Raw genomic sequence first — 19,526 nt, 5'->3', positions numbered from 1 at the left:
CAAAGACAGGTGATGTGGTCATCCTCACCACTCTGCCCTCTAAGTCTGGGTGAAGCTGTTAAAGTCACAACTAAGTAAGGGATCTGCAGCAGAAAGGCCTACTTCAGAATTAATTACTCACCACTATAAGGTGTTTGGCCATAAGTAATGATTTCAAAAAGAAGGATTCCAAATGACCACACATCGGACTTAATGCTGAACTTATTAGTACGAATGGCTTCAGGTGCAGTCCACTTCACTGGAAGCTTTGTTTCATGTTTAGCTTCATAAATGTCTTCATTATCTACCTGTTAATGCATTAAGAAATCAAGCTAAGTTAAAGTGATGTATATTTTTGCCACCCTCATTCATCTATAACCTGCTTCGCATTAAAATTTAGAGGGAAAAGATTCAAAATGAGCATAGTAGCAAATTTCAAAGCTGAGATACAAGCCTAAAAAAAATCTGTGAGAAGTTATTAATAAAATAATACTTGAAAGCCTACTGTGTGCTAAAAATAGCACTGAAAGCATTCTACTGCATATGGGAGAATTTGTGTGTGATAATACTGGCTTTACATCTTGTCTTTAGAAAATTATTTTTCAAAAATTAAAGCAAAGGCTGTCTGTTTATTATTTACTGCTGGCATTAAAGGGAAATTGACTTTGATAATTACCATATAACCACATTCTAACACTGAAAAGTGGCATCCAAATGAATTAAATTAATATATTAACTCACTAGGATCCTAAGTAATTTACAAAAAGAAATGATGAATTCATGAAGATCAAAAGAGAATCATTTATTTATTATGTTTCATGCCCTACACCCATAATTTTAGGGTACAATCTAGAAATAAAAAATTAAATTTAGAGAAAATCACCTAGCCTGGCTGGCATAATTCAATGGTTGAGCATCGACCTATGAACCAGTAGGTCACGGTTCAATTCCTGGTCGGGGCATATGCCCAGATTGCGGGCTCGAACCCCAGTGTGGGGCATGCAGGAGGCAGCCAATCAATGATTCATCATTGCTGTTTGTCTCTCTCCCTTTCCCTTCCTCTCTGAAATCAATTAAAAAAAAACATTATAAAGAAGAAGAAGAAGAAGAAGAAGAAGAAGGAGGAGGAGGAGGAGGAGGAGGAGGAGGAGGAGGAGGAGGAGGAGGAGGAGGAGAGGAGGAGGAGAGGAGGGGAGGAGGAAGAGGAGGGGGAGGAGAAGGGGGAGGGGGAGGAAGAGGGGGGAGGAGGAGGAGGAGGAGGAGGAGGAGAAGAAAAACAACACCGAATAGTATATAGTCTATATCAAAGTCTTTTGGACCAGGAATTAAAAAGACCATGATTGCTGGAAGCGTGAATATTACTCTGGCATAAAGTGAGCAAAAGTAGGTCAGGTAACTGTACCAAGTGTGCTGCTCTTAATAAGGGAAATAGACGCAGACAAACAAAGGCTATCGGTACTGAAAAATAGATCATTAATTCAACTACAAACTTAATTATATACTCTCCCATCTGGTTAATCATTATTTCCTCTATTTCTTTCTCCTTGGTGAAGAATTATAAACAGGAGGTAGTTTGTCTGTAAGGCCCTAGGCCAGTGATGGTGAACCTTTTGAGCTTGGCGTGTCAGCATTTTGAAAAACCCTAATTAACTCTGGTGCCGTGTCACATATGGAATTTTTTTGATATTTGCAACCATAGTAAAACAAAGATTTATATTTTTTATATTTATTTTATATATCTAAATGCCATTTAACAAAGAAAAATCAACCCAAAAAATGAGTTCACGCATGTCATAGGTTCGCCATCACTGCCCTAGGCTATTAAAGTGTTCTATGGACCACAGAGAAACTTGGAGAAACATTGTCTTAAAGAATAACATCCCTGGCTGGTGGTTAGAGCATCAGCCCACAGACCGAAGGGTTGAAAGGTCGATTTCCAGTCCTCGATTTCAGGTTCAATCCCTGACCCAGGTTCAACATGAGCGGGAACCAACCAATCAATGCTTCTTTCTCTCTTTCTCTTTCTCTCTCTCTCTCTCTCTCTCTCTCCCCCCCCCCCCCCCCCCCCCCCACTTCCCTTCCACTCTCTCTAAAAATCAATGGAAAAAATATCCTCACTTCTCAGGTGAGTATTTTTTAAAAAAAAAGAATAACAGTAAACCTATTAGTCTACTGGTCTGTTAGGATTTTGACCCATTAGAAAAAAACTAATTAAAACAAAAGCAAATTCACCTTAAAAACTCTTGCAAGTCCAAAATCTGCCACTTTGTAGATATTATGTTCACCCACAAGGACATTTCTGGCAGCCAGGTCTCTATGGATGTAGTTCTGGGACTCCAGATAGGCCATTCCAGAGGCAACTTGTGCCGCCATGTCAAACTGTTGAGTCAGATTGATTTTTGATTCACCATCATCTAGGCAATAAGAGAAAAGATTTATTTTGGGAAACATTTAAACTATTGAAGTAAATTCTGAGAATCTTGATGAAATGAGCTCTCCATGGGATTAAGTACCATAGCACTGATCTGTTGAGCAAAAATATATATAATCACATAAAAGTTTTTATTTCCTGTAATGGGTTAATAAGGCAATAATTTTCAGAATCCAAACGCAATCCAAGGCTGCAGTCTGCTCTTCCCTGAATGAGTGTTACACAGAGAAAGAAGCAATAATATCACATGATCCAAGCAGCTATAAATGTCTGAAAGAGTCCAAGTTTTGCCATTTTCCATACTTTACATCACTGTCTCATCTCCTCATGGAAATTGTTACTTGGTCACCTCAGGATGTCTTTCAAATATTGCATAGTTTGTTTTAGTCTTTGAACCTGTAAAACAATGCTAATCTGAATGGCTAGGCTGATGAAAAGCTCTCATTCTTTCATCACATTGCACTCAAGAACTAGCTCACTAACAGAAATTAAGGGTCTACCAGTAGTTATAAAATGTATATATTAAACTTGCACTCCATTCCGTTTGATACGTTTTGTAATTTCCCTTTTTTAGCCTGTCATTGGCATCCCTTTAATAGACCTTGTTTCTCCTACTGCTCAAGGTCTGTACTACTAAATAGAGGAAATTCATGTAGCAGGGTCAGTTTGATCACTAAAAGAGGTTAATGTTATTTTGTGATGACTTTGTGAAATGGGACCAGCCATCCCTGGGTAGTATTTAGCTGCCACACTCTTAGTAGATGTGTTCAGCTTTCTGAATAATTTACAAACTGTCATATAAATCTAAACCATCATTATCCCCGACTGAATAAGCCAAATATTGTGAAAAATGTGTGGGATTCATGGTCCAGAGTCTTAGGTACAGCTCCTGACTTGAGAAGCAACTATAGTGCAGGGGTTTAAAGACTGGTGTGAAGCCAGAGTGCCAGCATTTGGATGAGAGCTCTATCTCACATTTCTTCCCTGCCCATGGGTAAGCTGCTTCACTCTCCTATGCCTCATCTCTCGTCTACATAGCGATAACTGTTGTTAAAATGAGAATTAAAATGGGTTAAGACATGTAAAGCACTTAAAACCATGCCTGGCACCTAGAAAGAACTCAGAAAACCCCACCTATTCTTGTTATCATTGCTGCTGCCTAATCAGAATTAAAGAGTTTAGCATTTGTAAAGCTAGAGGTGCATGTGGCTTACCCAAATGTAAACGCCTAAAAGAAAACAAGCATATCAGTTTAGAGTTCTGGGGAGAGCAGGCAGCTAGAGATAATGATTTAACAGTCACAGTTCATGTGTCAGAGTTAAACATTACAAGTGAAACATTAAAAATAAAAAAAAAATTGCTTGAAAGCAACATGAGAAACAGCAACATTTAGGGTGTGAAAAAGAGTCACCACCATTGTCAAAGTCTACAAATAAGTCCAGCAAGATAGGGACTAAACATCCTTTGCTAAATATAATAACTAGGGGAGTCATTGGTGACTTTGGTGGCAGGAAAAGCTGTTTCACTGGAGGTGGATTATAAGGGGTTGAGGGCTGGATGGGAGGTGAGGACATGGTGACATCCCTCTTGAGCACCCTAAAGTCAGGGACTCCAGAGAAACTTCCATTCACACAAACAGCAACAAGTTATATAGTTGTATTCAGTTAAAGGATATCTAAGTGAAAACATTCCTGTCTCCTTCAGTCCACTTAGTGAACTGTCAATGAAATGATGAGCAACGTGCTAAGATTTGATTTATCTTTTTTAAGAAAACAACCTAACATATGTCAGATCTATAACTATTTATTGGAAAGAAAACAAGCCCAACTAAACTAGAAAATAATGCAGATATTTATCCTCTTCAAAATTTCAGTAAGAAATACCTGCATCAATTATCCTCAATGCTGAAGTCTTTTGACAAGCCTCTCCCATTTTGGAGAAATTTATTGCAAAAATATTCAGCTAAGCTTAGGGATTATAAAGATGGCTCTATAGAAAAATGCGTATGTTATTTCAACTATCAAATACAACATCTAATCCTATTACAGTGGACATAAAAAGGTTTTCACTGACAGGCACCATAGAGAAGGAAATTGAGTAATAACAAATTTCCTACCCTGAAAAAGTGTAGTGGCCTAGAACTGCCTAACTCAACCTCAGAACGCACTTCAAATAAAATGGCCAGATGTCAAAACTGATATAAAAGTTCACAGACATGTGACAATTTGCATCTGTAGCAAGAAAATATTTTCAATTATGTTCCTTCACTCAGGAGTCTCTCATCTTAATATTTATCATTATAGGCTATTTAAGAGTAGAAATTTCATTATAAGATCACTTGTCAAATTAAGTCCTCTTGATTGGGAAGGGATTGTCTATAATAAGCATATCTTCACTACTCCTCCTTGCTGTTAACTACCCTGGTGATTGGCAGCCTTGGTAAACTTGACCTCATGTCCCAACAGGGTTCATGTTTCGCCCCAAGTAAGACACATTAACAAGTCACAGAAATTCTCAATGCCAAGGGAGTCTGCAGGGTAATAAGTGGATCTTTTCAAGCTGATACTAAGAGCCTCAAAACAAGCTTGACCCCAAGTCAATCTTATTAGGTTCAGAATAGCCCCAACTTAATCTATCCATGAATTTATCCATTCAGTCAGTCTGTACATTAAGTAGTGCACACGATTTATATGCAGTTGTTCTAGCACTAAAACAAATAAAAGTCTCTGTTCCCATGGAGTTATACTTTAGAAGATACTAAAAATAAGCTACATAAATGTCATGCGGTATAGTTAACAGCTAAACGGAAAAAAACAAAAAGCGGGAAAGAGGAATATAAAGAGTCAATAGAGGGAGATTAAATTTTAGAATGTACAGGGTGATCGGTGAAGGACTCACCATAATGGAGATGTCTGAAGATCTTTCAGGAAGATTTTCAGAAAGGAAGGAAGTGGACTATGTGAATAGGTAATGGGAAACAATTTCAGATCTAAAAAAACAGCAAGTGTGAAGCACCTGAAACAAAGCACATCTGGAAGATTGGAAGATGAGCAAAGAAGGGCAGTGTAGCTGACACAGAATGAACAAGGGGCAAGTAGTGGGAGATGTGGGCAGAGAGGTAATGGAGAACCAGGTCACTCAGTACGTTAGGGGTTATAGAGAGTAGAACCAATAGGAGTCACTGAAAATTTTGAGCTGAGGAGGAACATGATCTGATTTACACTTTAACAGGATTTCTCCAGCAACTATACTGAGAAGAGATGATGGGTTCAAGAACCAAAAGCGGGAGTCCACTTAAGAAGCTATTGCAGAACCCAGGAGAGAATTGATGACGGCTTGGACCAGAGTGCGAATATTGAGAAGTAGTAATATTCTGGACATATTTGGAAAGCAAGACAATAGAATTTACTGGTTGGTTAGACATGGGATGTGAGAAGAAGTAGAAATGATTCCAAGATATTAGGTCCAATTGTTGACATTGTCAAAGAAAGAAAAACCACAAGAGTAGCAGATTACTGGGAATAATACAAGAAGATCAGTTTGGGACATGTTTAAAAATGTCCAATAGACATAGGTAGTAGGGCTGTTCACATACATTTATTTTTGTCTCCATTCAAACACCTTGGATAATCACACTCCCCTACTCTATTTGACTTGATTAGGCCAAGTGAAGAGGACACGAAGAGTCACCTCTGTCACTCAGGGTCAGAAACTTTAAGAGCCAGAATAAGATTAGTCCTATCCCTTGCCCCTGGCAAGGTGATCAAAAGAGCTGAGGCACCAGTCAGTCTATTTTTTACATGTATTATAGGCAAAATAAACACTTGTTAAGTCTGTGGGACTTGACGGGTGCTCCTTACTGCGTCATACCTACATTATTCAGACTGACACTGCAGTTAGGTAGAGAAGTTAAGAAGGCAGTTGGATATATGATTCTGAAGTAATGAAGAGATATATATTGGGGAATTTTTCATATATAAATGTTACTAAATAATGCAACTGGCTGGGATTAGCAAGGGATATGGCAAAAGAATTGTGAAAAGTTCTAAGATTTTGAGAGGTCTAAGACATGAGAGAGATCATATAAATTGAGAAGAATCAGCAAGAAGCCTAGGAGGAAAAGCCATTGAGTGAAGTGTCCTGAAGGAAGTGCTTCCAGAGGAGACAGTGTCCACCAAAGAAAGTACTGGTAATTAGTCTGAGGATTATAAATTGACTGTTAGACTTAACACTGTGAATGTTATAAGTGACCTTGACAAAGTATTTTTGTTAATGATGAACCAAAATGGCTTCCGTATGTTTGTCCCTGGGAATAAGGAAAATGGTTCATTGGTTAAACTTAGTCTTTCTATAGTGCACAACATATTCTGATGCTGTTAAATTTTATATATTTATTCAAGGGAGCTAGCATGTTTTTGCTTATAATAGCATTTAACAGGCCTTATGTTCTTGGTTCTTCTAATCTAGTTTTGCAATTTAATATTACCAGCTTTACCTGAAATAAGAGAATACTTGTATCTTTCTGTTATCTTCATCATATTATTCTCATCTCCCTTTACCTCTTTATACATTATATCAATCCCACTCTAACATTTCAAAAAGTATAGAAAATTCTTTTTTTAAGTATGAATTACAGTTGACCCTTGAACAACATGGGTTTAAACTGTACAAATCCCTGGGTTTTTGTTGTTGTTTTCCCAGTAAATACCTGTACTGTTTTTGACCTGAAGTTGGGAGTCCACAGATGCAGAGGGCCAACTGGATGCATTGATCTATGCCAGGGGTGGGCAAACTTTTTGACTCGAGGGCCACAATGGGTTCTTAAACTGGACTGGAGGGCCGGAACAAAAGCATGGATGGAGTGTTTGTGTGAACTAATATAAATTCAAAGTAAACATCATTACATAAAAGGGTATGGTCTTTTTTTTTTTAGTTTTATTCATTTCAAATGGGCCGGATCCGGACCGCGGGCCGTAGTTTGCCCATGGCTGATCTATGCCATTTTATATGGGGGACTTAAGCACCCATGAATTCTTATGTCTGCATGGGGTCCTAAAACCAAGCTTCTATGGCTACTGAGGGATAATTATAATAATTATCATGGATCAAAAGTTATACACGGATTTTCAATTGTGTGGGTAGTCAGCACCATAACCACACATTGTTCAAGAGTCAACTGTATTCTCTCAGTTCTTGATCTCAACTACTTTGAACATCTCATTTTAAGGCTTACTATATTGTTGCTTACGAAAGTTTTCATTAATAAACATCCAAGTTTTACAATGCCCTTAAGTCTTCTCTGACTATAGGAAGCAGATGTAAAAATAAAGCAATAGCATATTTCTGCTTTTTAGTACAAAAATTATAATATTGCCTAACAGTGAAAGTATTTTAAACACCAACAACTACAACTTAATCAAACACTGGCAAAGAAAAAAAAATGAGGCTACTTCTCCCTCTCTTTCTCTGAAAATATTTTATATCCCCTAATTCTGAGCCATAGAAAAAGTTGGTCCCATGACTGATAATGTTCAATTAGTTATTATAGGAAACAAAGGATGATGCAAAACATCTATTCTTCAATTTCCCACATTACATTTAAGTACTTTGATGTGTCTATTGTGAACACTTTGTTCTCCCACTACATAAATATTTTCCTTCCTTTGAGTACACAGTATATATCCTATTAAAGAATAGTTGGGCAATTCAATGTGAAGACATTCATTCTCACCGATATACACATAGTAAATATCCTTTGGGTTATAGAAAGCTTGCTAAATTGACATTTATAGGACTTGCTAAACGAAATTACACTCTTTTTTCCTTTTATTAAGTCTTTAGCTTACTTTGGAGATATTCTAGCAGACTTCCATGTCTCATCAACTCTGTAATAATATAAATTGGATCTTCTAAAGTGCAAACAGCATAAAGCTGGATAAGCTTTGGATGTCTTAGGTTCTTCATTATCTGAGCCTCCCTCAGGAAGTCATTTGGATCCATTGAACCTGAAACAAGAAGAGGGGGAAATCACTTTAAGTTATTGAAGCTTCCCTATCCTCCCAGCAGCCTGGTGGGAATCACCAAGATTGCTTCCTGCCCCTCAGTAAGGTAAGAACATTGGTGTCACAAATCTTCAGATTTATCAAAGAAGAGATTCAGTTCAGCCAGAGCAACCTAGTGCTGGATGTATTGGTGCATCAGGGTGTGCAGTTTATGTGTTATGACCTGTAGCTGAAGAAAGGTTGATTCAGGTCCATGTGAAAAATAAAGAAAAAAGGAGAGACTGACAGTCTGATGGATAAAACAAGGCAGGCATCTTCAGAACACAAAGAGAAGACATTCTGTTAACACGAATACTGGAGAACACTGAATATTTTTGGCCCAGGATCCGGGGAAGACTGATAGCTTCCCTGTCCTTGGTACCCATTATAGGAACAGGTGGTTAACAATCCTAAAGCAATGACATTTGGCTGTATTTATGTCTTTATTTCTGTAGGAACATATGGTATAGACCAGGGGTCCTCAAACTTTTTAAACAGGGGGTCAGTTCACTGTCCCTCAGACCGTTGGAGGGCCAGACTATAGTTTAAAAAAAAAAACTATGAACAAATTCCTATGCACACTGCACATATCTTATTTTGCAGTAAAAAAAAAACAAAATGAGAACAAATACAATATTTTTATTTGCATGTGGCCCGCAGGCCATAGTTTGAGGACCCCTGGTATAGACCAAGTAGAAAATATTCAAAGGCCACTCCCAAAATTTAGTATTTTTTCCATCAGTCATTTGTGTCTAAGTTGAAACTGATATTCAACATTTTCTTCTATATTAATATTCCCACAGTTAGAGTCTTAATAGCTTGATCACATGATAATGGATACAGTATTGGGGCCTATTCTGAAGACTCATCTACAATTAATTGCATTTAAATGGCTCAACTCTGACTCACCATGCAAAGTACCAAGTAGCTACCATCAAATAAAATCTGAGAGGAAGAGGAGACCTGGAGTTTACATTTCATCAGTAACTTTTAAATCTTTAACTTCTTGTGGGATATGATGTTTCAGATGGATTACTGTAAGTGAATAAACACTATAATTTCACACCTCAGTATTCACTATGGATAGTGCAAATATTCCACTGTTGCTCAAAGAGACCGTTCCACTCATCATCGTCTCATGTTGAAGATTTCACAACTGATATTTGAACTGAGGTGTGGAGAAGCTCTGACATTCTAAGGTAATAAATACTCTGACCTGTTTACTAATGTGAAGTTAAGAAGAGTTACATGTGACCTGAAGATCATTTCACATAAAGCATTTAGGCCATCTATCCTTTGATATGCCCTTTGAAAATCCAGAAGTTCAGAACCCAGGCTCAATTAAACTCAATTCTGAACAAATCCTGGCTCACTGTGTGATCTTTAGTAAGTTACCAAACATCTCTGAACTTCAGTTTCTCCATCTGTAAAATGTGGCTAATAATCTCACTGACATCATAAAATGATTATCAGGATAATGACAATGCCTGACACATATTAGTATGTATTTAACGACTCTTGACCATTATTTGTATGATTAGAAATAGCATACACTGGGGTAAACTAACCAAATCAACTGTATGTATTTTTCGCAGGCTGAGGAGGGGAAGGGGTAAAAACTTAAAGAAGAAAGATAGGGGAAATGGCCTATTCTCTTTTCCATCACATTTTGCTGAGCTTCCTCAATTTCATCCACACCATTTGCTTGCCCTATATAATCAAGTACTATTAAAATCTTGAATCATAGTGGCAAAATGAAGCTGAATATAAAAGAGACACTCAAACCATAATAAAGGACTTTGTTCTTGGTTGTTACAACTAGATTGGCCTATGATCAGATACAGATATAGTGGGATACTTCCCACCCCCCAAAAATTAATCTGATTTATGAAGTTTCCAGTGATAGCAGAAATTATGATCATCATTCATCCAACTTAGATATACAATGCGTTTCTATGCTGATGCTTTGGTTGGGCATCAGATTCATGGAATACAGAACACCCAAATCAGTGCCAAAACAGACTGTCCACAATAGCTGAAACCACTGTATGTCAGGAGCCTCTGCAGGTGAGGGCTGGCTGCACTGGTTATAGCTGACCAGCTGCATAGCAAAGGAGACCCGATCTCAACTCCGCTTGTAATGCAACATTAAATATTAATTTCTGCCTGTCAAAGCTACTGTGGGAGTTGATTTCAGGCTCGTCTTTATTGCATAGTAGTCTGCTAAGCAATAAATAGCTGCTGAGATTGATTAATGGCCCCAGTGAAGTGAAGACATTTAACCAATCACCAAAGCTGTTTGCTGCTATTACACTGTAAATCAATAATAATTATTCCTGTTGGAGAGAAAACTATTGCGGCACATTTTTTGATATAAGAAATCTGATTTTTTGTTTTTTTTGACCTCTAGGAGGTCTTCCTTGAAGAGCAATATTAGGATGGATAGCTAGCTGCTTCTTTTTGGAAAAGCATTAGATTGGACATCAAAGTTTACTGTCAATTATCAACCAAATTAGGATTCATAATCATCAACACACAGTGACTTTGAAAAATCTCAGGTGCTGGAACAGGTCGCCCTCCCTCACCTGGAGTACTGGCATGGCATCTGGCCACTTAAAAGTGCTTCTGCATTGTTCCCTGTTGGCAGGGGTAAGTGGCAAGGCTGGGCTTCTGCACTGGCGAATTTGTACACCAGTGGACATTGAAGCTAACATTTACTAAGAACTCACTGCAGATATTTGGTGTAAATTTACTCAATTTGTCCTTATAAAATCCTATGAAGTAGGAACTGACATAATTTCCACTTCAGATGAGGAGGTTCAAAAAGTTGAATAAATTGTCCAAACTCATAAAGGGCAGAGCCACGTTAGGGCTCAGGTGTGTCCTACACCAAACTTTATGCTCTTAACTATTATAACAGAGGGTCTCACACTTACTCGGTTCATGGCACACTCGCTGTCTCAGTACATTTTTCACAAGGCTCCTAAGCCAAAATGAATACCTAACAGTCCTATTAATTACTCAGTTACATGCAAACAACTTAAGATGTTCTTGTATCCTAACAAAATTAATTTTTAAAATTGTATTCTTAACTACAATTAATTACTAAAGGAATGCATGCAACTACTGGGCAGTACACAATTTCTCAGTTCTTGGAAGCAGATAAAACACTGCCACCTACATATCCTGTTCCACATTGATTTTTGCGTGGATCTTGCATTTGATCACAGCAAACACCAAAAACCTGGTTTGATGTCAGCAAAAGGAATATAACATTATCTAATGCTGAAGCTGCAAATTATCTTACGGTGTAGCAGTTTGTGCAGTATTTGAGATGTTCACCTCAAAACTTTTAAATCCAATCCTTGGTCAGTTTGGAACAATAGTGTTTACAAGACTGCTAGCCAGCAGCACCCAGGTGCTCAAGTGCTGCCACCTGGTGGCTTTCTAAACTTCTAAGAATTCTGGACTAGGTAAATAATGGAGGTCCCCCAGAGAATTATATTCTAGCTTTTGGTTACTATTCTTTCCCGTTATTAGAAGTAGATATGCAGCTACTACAGCAACATTTCACTTTCATAGAATGTCACTTCCTTGGGGTGTGATGCAATAGGAGTAGACGTGAGTTCAAATTCTAGCTGCCTTTTACTGACTTTGTTATTATTATAGTTTTATTATTATTACAGTTTTGATTGGTTGCGTACTATAAATTAGACAATATGTAAAGCATTGCCACTAATGACTTAATTTAATCTTCATAGCAACCCTGCTAGGTTGGCCTTAACTCTATTAACTCTATTTTGCAAATGATAACACTGAGGCATGGAGTAGTTTAAAAATTTCCTCAATAAAAAAGGAACCCTTGGGGTGTTCCTGGTGGGAAAGCAGACTGGTGCAGCCACTGTGGAGAACAGTAGGGAGTTTCCTCATGAAACTAAAAATGGAACTCCCATTTGACCCAGTGACCCCACTTCTAGGAATATATCCCAAGAAACTAGAAACACCAATCAGAAAGGATATATGCACCCCTATGTTCATAGCAGCACAATTTACCATAGCTAAGATTTGGAAACAGCCGAAGTGCCCATTAGCAGATGAGTGAATTAAAAAACTGTGATACATCTACACAATGGAATACTATGCTGTAGTAAAAAAGAAGAAATTCTTACCATTTGCAACAGCATGGATGGAACTGGAGAGCATTATGCTAAGCGAAATAAGCCAGTCAGAGAAAGATAAATATCACATGATCTCACTCATTTGTGGGATAGAATGACAACATAAACTAATGAACAAAAACAGATCCAGAAACAGAGAAGCAATGATCAAACCGTCAAACCTCAGAGGGAAGGCAGGGGAGGGCGGGGGAAGGGAGAGAGATCAACCAAAGGACTTGTATGCATGCACATAAGCCTAACCAATGGACACAGACAACAAGGGGGTGAGAGCATGGGGGGTGGGGCAAGAGGGCAATAAGGACACATATGTAATACCTTAATCAATTAAGAGAAAGAAATGAAAAAAAAATCCTTAATATTGTATGACAAGTAAGTCTTAGGAAAGTTATTTAATCTGTCTCAATTCTCCTACCTCATTTTTAAAATAAAGAAAATGATGTCTGGCTGGATAAATACTGATTTTAGTATACTTTCAATTTTCACTACAGGGAAAAAGAAGATAGAGGAGAAAATAGTTCCTACATTTTCAAATACGAGCTCTTTTGATGGACCATTTTGTCTTTTGACCATACACAACCAGTGTATAAGAAAATAACCATCCCCTGAAATAACTCCAAGTTTCCACTGATTTAAGTATATTCCATAAATGAGCATTTTTAACTACACCTAGGAGAAAAGGGGAGGAGGAACACTGGAGGGTTGGACCCTAACCCTAGAGAAAAGATGCCTATTGAAATCTTACATGGGGGACATATTAAGACTTAGCTGATCCAGGGAGCATGGTCTTGCCCTACAGCAGTGATGGCGAACCTTTTGAGCTCGGTGTGTCAGCATTTTGAAAAACCCTAACTTAGCTCGGGTGCAGTGTCACATATAGAAATTTTTTGATATTTGCAACCATAGTAAAACGAAGACTTATATTTTTGATATTTATTTTATATATTTAAATGCCATTTAACAAAGAAAAATCAACCAAAAAAATGAGTTCGCGTGTCACCTCTGACACGCGTGTCATAGGTTCGCCATCACTGCCCTAAGCCTTGGCCCCGGGTTACGGTCACCTGGGCCAGAGGGTGATTCCAGCGCTTGCTCGATGTCTGCATGGGCCGCCCTGTGACCTCCTGGACAGCGGCAAGTTGAACTTATAAAAATCAACGTATGCCATTGAACCTTTGACGTTCTCATTTTCGTACCTGGTTTTAACGTTTTTACTGCTACGGGAGTAGTATTGTTCCAGAGGCCTTCCCACACTTCGCCAAACTGACCGGATCCTAATCGCTTCAGAAGCTGCACAGACTTGCGGTCTATCTCCCACTGGTCCACAGTTTTATACGACAAATCAAAAGGAGCTGGCACTTGTACCTGTGTCGTGGGATAATAAGAATATTTGTAAGAAAAAAAGATTTAACAATTTTTTGAATGAAAGTAATAGTCCATGTCCTTTTTAAAAAAGACCATTTTAATAAAAAAAAACACAAAATATTATAAATTGTATTCTAATTGCTTTAAAATAAAAAGCAGTTGTGGCAGAATCTATATAGTAGTAATTACTTCTTCAAGCTGACGTCCGCCGCCCCCCACACCCATATCCTGCTAACTCAGGCACCTGCTGTCCATCTGTCCCACCCCACCCCCAATTCCTCCCTCACATGGGTCTGGAATGATTTCCCTTTGCCTCTTTGCCTAGCTAAATTTTAAGGCCAAATTGAAGTTTCCACTTCATTCGCAATTACTTCCCAAACTCTTTGGCCTATAGCATTTACTATATGTATCACATATTTTTGCATAATTAAAATTTTCATCTTTTTTGAAATTCATTTATTTGTTCATTCATCCATTTACTTGTCCACTTAATAAATAAATATTTCAGCTAGGTCCCATTCTGTAACCAAAAAGGCCAGGCCACTGCTCTCCTAGAGTCCATAGTCTAGTTTACCTTCTACCACCCGGTGCATCTCCGTAAACCCTTTTCCCCACTGGATTTAACAATATTAGTCAAACTGAGTATTTTATAAGCTATATCTTTGGGTATAAGCTATATATTGAGTATTTTATAAGCTATATCTTTGTATGTTTTGGATATAAGCTGTATCTTTGGAAGCTTTTCTTAGCATGTGCTTAGATACTATTGTGGGGTCATTCCTATACTATCTAAGATGTACATATTTACACCAAAATTGCATATTAACTTGGCAGAATTTAACTCAACGTATTCTATACATACTACATAAAATTCTTCAGCTTCTACTGTCAATAACATTCTGATGAGGTGTCACCATTCTTTCATTAATCATCAAGGTATAAACCGCAGTGCTGGCTACCCCACTGACAGTATGTGAGACCTGGGCTCTGAGGAGAAGCTGAGGGCTTGCCCCGCCCCAGCACATGACCACTGCATAACTTTAAATACATTTAGGTAAAACAAGCCAACAACTAAATGATGATGGATGTAGACAAGTCTATAAGTGTTATCTCCTCCCACCAAACAGCTTAGGTCAAACAATCAAACTGTTAGAACAATTAGTTTAATGATATCTATATGTAGACAGCTCATCCAGATAATGAACCTACTAATTTCATATTAATATTCCTGAATGCAGATCTAAGTAGGAATTATATTCTGGCACTTTTTTTCTCTCCAGCCATATCATTAAGTGCTCCAATGGCAGGATACCATACTAATTTCTTAGTGCAAAGGATGAATATTTTCTGTCTTCAGTGATTGCTCTAGGTCAAGGGTTAGCAAACTTTTTCTGAAAAGAATAAGATAGTAAATATTTTAGGCTTTGTGGGTCATACAGTCTCTATTGCAATTACTAAACTCTGCTATTACAGTAAAAAAGCAAAGAGAATTTGTAAATAAATGAGCATGTCTATGTTCCCATAAAATTCACTAACAAAAGTGAGTGTGAGACAGTATTGGCACATGGGCCATAGTCTACCTATCCATGCCTCAGGTAACCAAATGACCTTTTTTTTTTTCTGAACTGATGAGTCACATGAAAAATATTCAGTATCTTAAGGGGAAAAGTTAACTTCAAAGATAAATGAACACAGCTTGAAAGCATTTTACCTTTAAGCATGGTTTCCCCAGCTTGACACACAGGCCATCGCTTGTCTTGGTGTAGTGTCTCACAAATTCATTCAGCGTGGTAAAGGTTCTTATCCGAGTAAGGCAAAAGCCCCCTTCATCCAGTCTTCTGATTTTATAGTGTTTCACAGCCCTTTCAACTAAAACTGGAACCCAAAATAAGTCCCGTTAATAACTTCTTGCCAAAGCCAAGCAGATTTACTTATTTTGTGGTGATAGTTTCAATGTATGGAATAAAATTTTCACAAATTCTACTTATTTGTCAACTTTGTTTCAGAAAATACTTCAGAATATTTACAAAGGACATACAGCAGAATAAAAAAAAAGAGTTGTGAAATCATAATTTAAAGGAAATATAGGATAAAAATAACAGAGTGAGGCTAGCCCTAGAAAACTACGCACCACGGCATAATTTATTTGACTAAAACAGGCCATACAATTGATTCTATCGTTCTAGCAATGCGAAGAGGAAACATTATCAGTTTCAGAAATTGCAGCATTTATAAGATAAAATCATAAAAGGTGTTTGAAAATAGTTCAACTCTTCTTGATACAAAGACCAGGAAGAATTTTCTCCCATGAAATCCTATAACATGGACACTGAAATAGACTAATCAGTGTCCTCAGTACTATCAGACAATAATATACAAAATTTTGCAGGGCCATTCATTCTCTGTCTCTCAATACAGGCTGATATGCCCTAGCACATTTCAATAAAAGCAATTCCCCGGGGCCTAAAATGTATACAATTTCCCAGCCGTTTTGCTTATCCCAGGGATAAGTCCTAGAACATTGAGGAATAGACCGCTTGTCCTTTTTAAGTCACCCGACTTGCAGTGGATATTCTGTTGCTTTTGCTTTCCACTAACCATTGTCCTCTCTTCTAGCAATGTTCCCTGAAGAATCAATGATCCTCTAAGAGCACGCGGTCCAAGGGGACCTGGTGCCAACCCTGAACCAAGGAAGGCAGTCAGAGCCAAGAAGACTGAATTCCAGGACTTGTGTTAGAGAGTTCTAGAAATACAGGAAGAAATTTGTTACCGTTGTTGTCTTGTTGCTGTTTCTGTTTAACTGCTGGGAGTTTGGAACTAGAAAAATTCTTCCCCCTCCAGGGAAAGAGGTGAGTTGCCTAAGAAGATAAGCTGTTCAAGTGGAAAAACAGATTCTTGATAGGAAATGTGAAGCTTGACCCCTGGGGCCAGCCAAGCCTGGCTTGTCAACTATAAGAGTCAATTAACTTCCTAATTTTTGTTTTAAATTAGTTTGAATCTGGTTTTCTGCACTTGTATTAAAAATATTTACTGAAGCTCTTCATAGCTACCCATTCACTTAGCAAAGTTATTGGTAAGTATTGAGCAGCATTTACCAGGAATAGAGATATTCTGAATTCCTTGCTAAATATTGAAATGCATGCTTTATTAATCAGTCAAGTTGGAGCAATGCTTTCATGAACGGAAAGAAGACTGAGAAGACATCTCAATTCAAGTACAGAGGTTTACTGAGGATATGTCAAAGGCTCAGACAATATTTTCCTTGAAAAGTTATTGCTGTACACCAGAAGAGCTATAATTAAAAAAAAAAAAAAGACTATGTCAAGCATTGACAAGGAAGCAAATAACTAGATTATCTCTCTCCACACAGTGGATAAAACTGTAATTTTTACAATCACTTTGGAAAACTATTTGTCATGATCTACTAAAGTTCAACATAACCAGACCTGTAATGTAGTAATTCCACTCTTAAGTAAATAATAAACAAAAATACACAATATATATATATCAAAACGCATATATAGGAATGTTTTTAGTGGCATTTTTTGTCAGAACCTAAAGCCGGAAACAATCTAAATGTCCATCAACTATAGAATGGACTAATATAAATTGTTTATATTTATCCAGTGGAATACTATAAAGATATGTAAATATACAGATAATAATAACATGAATGAATCTCACAAACACAAAATTATGGTTCCATTATTTAAAAATGTAAAAATAACAAAACTGTTGATATTAAGAGTCAGACTGGGGTATTAGTCACATTCTATTTCTTGACTGGGTGCTGGGTACATGAGTATATTCATTCTGTGAATGTATACCAGACGAAACTTTTTTTTTTTTTAAATACAGCGGGCAAGAGTATATTTAGCTTCTCCAAAAGCAATACAAACTTCTTAAATTACAATATTTAGGTATCTGGAACACTTGTACTCTCTGTGTCAAATTACCATTCCCACTGATTATGACTTTGGGACAATGTTAATTGGCCTGTAAAATCATCACTAAATAAAAGAGTTTTATTAAGATACAGAGCTAAGTACGTAGCAGATTCCTATGTATGGACTAAAAGGTTAACAATATATCAAAAGAGAGCGGTAAACAATATTAGCCCAAATTTATTTCTCCACAAAGTAATAAAAATATTACCAGTAGAAAGGTAGCTAAATATAAAATATATCTGCAATTTATATAAATTATTGCTCTGAATATTCAATCTTTGCCATCCATCGAAAGAAAAGTGAGCAAATTATACTTGAGATGTCTAGTTAGCCAATAGGTCTATAATTAGAAATGATAAAAAGCAATAAAAAAAATCCCCATATTTAAACAAGATGAACAATATCTGGTTCCAAATTGACTACATGGGAGTTAAGCATAAACTTAGGAATTCCTTTTTAGTGCACCACTGAAGACCTAATGATTTCCAAGCTAGAGACTAAAGCCAATAGATGACTGAAGAGTCAAAATACTCCTTGTGATATTCTTAAAAAGGGATGCAAATCACAATGATTGATATTGATTATAAAGCAAGCCTAGTAAATGTTTGCCAACTATTTGCAGATAAAGATTTAAACTCTCTGTTGTAAAAACCAGTTCTGTCTAATACATCCAGAGTTGTCAAGCATAATAAAAGTAATTGTGTTTAACCAAAAAGATGGGGAGATGGGAGACCCATATTACAATTTAACTTTATATGACCAAAACATGTCAGTCTCGTTGGTCCTTAGCTTCTTCGTCAAGAGCAGGCTTTGAGAAATCTCCACATTTCCAAATGTTTCCACCTTAGTGTTCCAACATTTTTTTTTAATTTATCTTTATTGTTGAAAGTATTACAGATGTCCCCTTTGTTTACTTGTGTGTTTTTTTTTATTTTTTCCCATTGACCCCCTCCACACCATACTAATGGCTGTTGCTTCTTCTCTCTAAATTCCTATTTCTTTTTTTATCCCCTTTCACAATACTTAGTTCTCACTTTGGAGCCTTGAACACCACTTGAAAGCTTTTCCTACACATCTTCCCATAGGTTTCAATTTAAATCCCCAGAACCAGCCTTCCCCATCCACCTTATGGAATATACTCCTCCCCAGCTCCTGTTTAATGGCATATATATATTTATAATAACCTGTTATGGAATTCATCTCAGTAGAAGTGGTTCCGTGAAGGGCAGAGGCTCTGCTTTCTTAATCCAGAGGTTGGCACAGAGTAACAACTAACATAAACATCTGCTAGATGCATGAATGATGTCACTGACTCTTGGATTTGAAGTGAAATATAAGCTTTTGAAATGTCAGCTGCAAAATTAAATAGGTAATTACACAAATACTTTCAGGACAGGATTTCCTTGGAATTTTATTTTTAAAGGGAGGAAAATGAACTCAGCTCCAGGATATAAAGACTATTAGAGTACAATCATTCATGGTTATAGCCAATTTCTTAATTTTTTGCAACATAACACAGAAATAACTGTTTCATTTGTTATTGACAGTGAGGGTATTTCTATGTGGCTCATTCAAGTTTTCAATCTAA

The 19,526-nt window shown here is 37.2% G+C and overlaps 1 protein-coding gene across 2 annotated transcripts in view; it reads right to left on the bottom strand.

Moving 5' to 3' along the window:
- Positions 1–19,526, bottom strand: part of FRK (fyn related Src family tyrosine kinase) — a 315,749-nt gene that overhangs the window by 227,805 nt on the left and 68,418 nt on the right. For both annotated transcript variants that reach the window (XM_036317934.1, XM_036317933.1), the window contains exons 3-7: positions 15,703–15,866; positions 13,823–13,991; positions 8,257–8,415; positions 2,212–2,393; positions 122–287 (exon numbers count right to left, since the gene is read on the bottom strand). In XM_036317934.1, coding sequence (XP_036173827.1) covers positions 122–287; positions 2,212–2,393; positions 8,257–8,415; positions 13,823–13,991; positions 15,703–15,866 — 840 coding nt within the window. The remainder of the gene's footprint in view (positions 1–121; positions 288–2,211; positions 2,394–8,256; positions 8,416–13,822; positions 13,992–15,702; positions 15,867–19,526) is intronic.

Source organism: Myotis myotis, unplaced genomic scaffold (assembly GCF_014108235.1).
Source record: "Myotis myotis isolate mMyoMyo1 unplaced genomic scaffold, mMyoMyo1.p scaffold_m19_p_7, whole genome shotgun sequence".
Classification (NCBI taxonomy): domain Eukaryota; kingdom Metazoa; phylum Chordata; class Mammalia; order Chiroptera; family Vespertilionidae; genus Myotis; species Myotis myotis.
This window is presented reverse-complemented; position numbering and strand designations above follow the sequence as displayed.